The sequence below is a fragment of the Gavialis gangeticus genome, unplaced genomic scaffold (genome assembly GCF_001723915.1).
Source record: "Gavialis gangeticus isolate Ggan-Ray unplaced genomic scaffold, GavGan_comp1, whole genome shotgun sequence".
Classification (NCBI taxonomy): Eukaryota; Metazoa; Chordata; order Crocodylia; family Gavialidae; genus Gavialis; species Gavialis gangeticus.
Window position 1 is genome coordinate 28,420,688 of NW_017729026.1, and position 5,345 is coordinate 28,426,032.

General features: G+C 37.0%; 1 protein-coding gene across 1 annotated transcript in view; it reads right to left on the bottom strand.

The window, feature by feature from the left end:
• The window catches only part of FIG4 (FIG4 phosphoinositide 5-phosphatase), a 193,346-nt gene that overhangs the window by 115,719 nt on the left and 72,282 nt on the right, over nucleotides 1-5,345 (bottom strand). Inside the window, exons 11-12 of the mRNA XM_019520105.1 lie at nucleotides 2,710-2,843; nucleotides 999-1,115 (exon numbers count right to left, since the gene is read on the bottom strand). Coding sequence (XP_019375650.1) covers nucleotides 999-1,115; nucleotides 2,710-2,843 — 251 coding nt within the window. The remainder of the gene's footprint in view (nucleotides 1-998; nucleotides 1,116-2,709; nucleotides 2,844-5,345) is intronic.

Consider the following 5,345-nt stretch of genomic DNA (forward strand, 5'->3'; position numbering starts at 1 on the left):
TTTATTCTATGCAAGTGTGGATTGTAAAGTGTCAGTCTGATATCACTGGCATAAGTTTGATTTTATAACATTTTTATCATTAAAAGTTATTTTTTTTCAGAAGCATTTAGAGAGTTCTGGGAACCTACAGTGGATCAGACTGCTATTCTTCCTCAGCAGTTTTGACAGTTATATATAATTTTTGTTTTGTTTTCTAGAACAATGTGCCATTTTTTAATGTTTGTAGACATACTAATATCTTACATCATTTAACAATTATAAATGGCAGGTATTTTTCTGGTACTTCAAGAAGAGCCTCTTCCTTAAATTTCAAATTTTGTTTGCTTTCTTTGTTCATGTACTGCAAAACTGGTTTTCATACACAAAATACAACAGACAGTGTATGATCTGAAAAGCAGCAAAAAGCAGATTTGTCCCATCTTTCAAAAATGCAGTACATATTTAAACAAACTAGGATGAAACCCTAATTTCAGAGTTGCATTGTAAAAAATGTTTCTAGCCTGAACCAACAATTACAAAAAGGATCATTTCACACATACAAATATTAGCTATGAAAAATTGCATAATTTGTAATCACATTTGTAATTTGTGATCACATTCAAGAACTTCCTTGGACATGTTCTTTAAGAAAGCAGACAAGACTCCAGAAAAACCTGAGAACACTCCAACCAAGAGCCCTTCAAAAAGTCCAGCAAGGTCACCTCAAAGAAGTCCTTCCAAATCAATATGATTGATATTTACAGTACAAATACATTAATATTACTCATCTATAACTGACTGACTATAAAATTTGGGGCTATTTTTGGTAAAAAATAGGGTATCGAGCCTTGGTTCAGGAACCAATCCCCCATTTATAACATTGTTTCCTATAGGAAAATCAGTTCTGAGTTACAATGTTTCGACTTAATTGGTTCCTGAAAACCGCATCTTATGTCGTAAGTCCGAGGACTGCCTGTATATGTATTTTTTTCAATTGTTTTTCTTATTAACATACATACTTTTCATCTGGCCGCAAGGTACTGCAGTACGAATCAGGACGATTCACAAAGAATCCTGTCTTCTTTACTACACTTTCTGCAATCACATTCAATCTGTCCAGGACATTGCACAGTTTGCTGGAGAAAGAAAAACAAACCCAGAATATCTGTTAATTTTCACCAGTTGGATAGTCTTTGGAAAATGAAATTCCTTGTAAAACAAGGAAAGTGACTGCAGTTCACACTGTTCTTTTAGCTACTTAACTTTATGTCAATCCTGTTCTTGCCAGTTATTACACTTCACAAGAATAAAGGGACATGAACAACCTGTAAATACGTTTCTTTATTTCTGTTAGTAACAAACCTTTAGCATACTTAGAGAGGGATTTTAAAAATTTTTTAATACTATGTTCATTTAATGGTGCTGTTTTTCATCCATATAACTTTAAGTACTCCACAAAGAAAGGATGTGATAAATTAACTATGAACACTCATTTAGTTTCATGGGTAGTATTTTGGTTTGTAGCCTTCAGTTTACAATGTGACACTCCTCCGTAGGTTAGAAAGAACAATCACTTTGTGGTGGGGGTTTGACAGTACCACAAAAAACGGTGTCCAGGAAATTATGACAGGGCCATTAATGTCAAAAGATGCTCTTCCACTAGAACATTGTGTTTCCTACCTGCAGCACAGGGCCACTGACTGTTCAAATGTCAGCAAGGAAGCTGATGTGGAAGCAGATACGGGAACTCCTTATTGAAGCACACAGGTAAACCAAGGAAGATTTTTGAAGAATGGCATATCTGAGCCAAGGGGCCAGACAAACATGATATACGAAAAAGACCACACAAAAAAGTAGGGCTGGCTATCTAGCTTAAGGATGACAATCTGATCTCCGATTCATAAAATCAGACTCTTGGAAATTCTGTTTTTCTTAAGTCTGTAACTCTACAGTGATTTCCACACTAAAGTATCTGAGGTTAAGAAATGCCTTTACAAGGCCTTTGTTCCTTGTTTGCCAGTGGGTTTTCCCAGCAGCATTTACCTAGTGGTTCAGGAGGACTGAGTTGTTGGTTCTGGGTTTAGGCAACTAGATTACAAAGACCTATTACATAAGAAAGGAGTCAGACAGAATCCATACCTGGGACTGTGCCCAAGAAACTGAGAGTTAACAGAAACTAGTCACTGCACAGAAATATGGGTCACTCAACTTGTGCTTGTTTTATAGAAGAAGACAGGTTGCAAAAAAGGATGACTTTGTTGAGAGTATCACAAAAGAAAAAGTAATCAAGTTCAAGTAACTTATGTATAATCAATGTCACTTTCAGAATTCCAATTACTGCAATGTACAGGTTTCAAATGATACTAAGGCATATTTACTTAAAAGATTACTTCCACTGGAATTCAAACAATATTTAGGAATATCTTCACCAGTTTAATGTTCCATAAGGCTTACTTTTACTAGAGTAATTTTTTAAGTGAACTCAAGCAGTCAGCTTGCAATGGAAAGAATACCAAAATGTTACTTTTTTATAAACTGAAAAGAAAGGGCTTATATAAATCTTTCTATGTGGCCGATTTCCAGATTTTCCATTTTTGTTCAGATTTGGGACGAAGGCAAATTTTGAAATGTGAAATCTTCTGTGAAACACCTCCTATCCTGAATACCGCTTAAGTAAAATTCCTGTAATTAACAGAGGACATTGTCCATGCAGAGAAAAAAACTGCCTACCTTTTTGTGTATTTGGCCATATCCCAAGGAATATACACAATAGCATGTTCTGGAGGTAAAAACTGATTGAGGTATGTCACAGCAGCAACAAGTTCTTCACTGAGAATCCTTTCATGCTTTCTTTTTTCACGTTCCTTTACCAAAAAGGCAAATAATTACTATTAATATTTTAATTAATAATTTAGACGTGCACAAAATTACATATACATACTCCTCTAGTTTTAATATTACACATTTTAGATGCGAGAAAGAAATGATAAGCATCATGCATAAGTATATAGAAAGGTATTTATGTATTTAATATTTGTAGTAAATATATAATATATTATTTATTTCATATTGAGAGAGAAAAAACACCAACCAGGACATTCACTAATTAAATTATAAAGATAATACTAAATTTTTTAGTCCTGCAAATATTTAAACTATATTTAACCAGAAAAAAAAAACATAGCACATATGAAACAGAAATGTGTTAACAATTGTTCTGCAACTTGACTATTTTTGGATCTCTTTTTAAAGTGCAGTCTGATGTTTACAGTACTCATTTCATTCTTCTTTCCTTTCAGTTGTTTCATTTAATTTCCTATGCTAATTTAAGGGATGAAGAAAGAGAGAGAGAGAGAAGAAAGAAAAAGAAAAAGTGCTTATCAGATCTTGAAGTTTCTATTAGGAGATCTTTCAGTCTTCTCAATTCCAGAGCTAGTTAGACTGAAGGACTTAGCTGAACCTAGTGGTGGGAGTGCTTCTAGCTTTCTGGAAAAAACATTTAATCCATGACATGCACGAATGGCACTCCCAAACTGTTCAACAAGTTTGCATGTTACTCTGCACTTCAGTACATTTTTTACAGTGCTCACTTAGTAATTGGTTTTCAAAAGATTTTCATAAAAAGCAATATTTTTCTAGCCACATGCCTGGGAGAGTAGGGATAGTATTCAGAGAGACATAGACAAATTGGAAGATTGGATCAAACAAAATCTCATGAGGTTCAATAAGGACAAGTGAAAAGTCCTGAACTTAGGACAGCACAATCCCATACACTGGAACAGGGGACCAACTGGCTAAGCAGCAGCTCCGCAGAAAAAGGACTTGGGAGTTGCAGTGGACCATAAGCTGGATATAAGCCAACAGTGTGCACTTGTTGCCAAGAAGTGTAACAGCATAATAGGCTGCAGCAGTAGGAGCACTGCCAGCAGATCAAAGAAAGTGATTATTCCCCTCTGTTCTGCACTGGTGAGGCCACATCTGGAGTACTGTGTGCAGTTTTGGGCCCCCCACTACAGAAAGGATGTGGATAAGTTGGAGAGAGTCCAGTTGAGGGCAACAAAAATGGTTAGGGGACTTGACTTATGAGGACAGGATAAGGGAACTGGGTTTATTTAGTCTGGAAATGAGAAGACAGAGGGGATATAATAGCAACATTCAACTGCCTGAAGAGTGGTTCCAAAGAGGATGGAGCTAGACTGTTCTCAGTGATGGTAGATAACAGAACAAGGAGCAATGGTCTCAAGTTGTAGCAAGGGAAGTTTAGGTTAGATATTAGAAAAAAAACTCACAAGGAGGGTAGTAAAGCACTCAAACAGGTTATCCAGGGGGGTGGTGGAACCTCCATCTTTAGGTTTTTAAGACCCGGCTAGACAGCCTTGGCTGGGATGATCTAATTGGGATGGTCCTGCTTTAAGCAGGGCGTTGAACTAAACGATTTCCTAAGGTACCTTCCAACCGTAATTTTGTATGATTGTATGGTCCTCAATGAATAATTTTGCCAGATAATTTTCAGCTTCAGCCACTTTTGCTTTAAAACTATTCAAAGAGCATAATTAGAATAATTGTAAGCGAGAAATATACTCACTCCATGTGTACCTTCTGACTCAAAAAACTTCTAAAAAATTTGTCAGCTTTTCTAAAGTCGTCTTTAAACAAAGATGGAATATAAAAGTTTCACTTGGAAAGTTTCTTTTTCAAAATATTATACTGTATTGACAATGACAAATAATGGCCATTGTTTCATAGCTCTTTACCCATAGCAGGAACTACCGGCATCCATTATTATGCAACTAATCCAATAATACTAGAAAGGCAGTGAAGACACAGAAAGAGATCTGCACATTTTAATGTGTATCATAGATACCAAGTACTATATGTAGGACCACTAGCCCTCATCATTCTCAACAAATGCTGCTCATGCCGCCAGAACACAGAAAGGTGGCAGAACAGGAACACATCTAACCCCCAAATAGGTTAATATATTTATGACAGACTTCATAAATGTTTGCTTCATCTGCAGCTGCCCTCTCATCCCTCTCGTGTATTTAAGGTAGGTTGATGACATCATCAACCTACCTTAGATACACGAGAGGGATGAGAGGGCAGCTACAGGAGCCGGAGGAAAAGCAAGAGCAACACTGTACCCCTGCTGAACCAGACGGGGCAACTGACAACTGATGCCCAGGAAAAAGCCAACCTATTAAATGGGTACTTTGCGTCTGTCCCATGGGATGCCCATGCCCACCATGGGACAGGGAGGTCCGGGTAAGGGAGATCCCCTGCCTCCATTAATGCTGACCTCATGAAGGAACACCTTGAGAAGCTGGATACCTTCAAGTCAGCCAGCCCTGACAATCTACACCTCA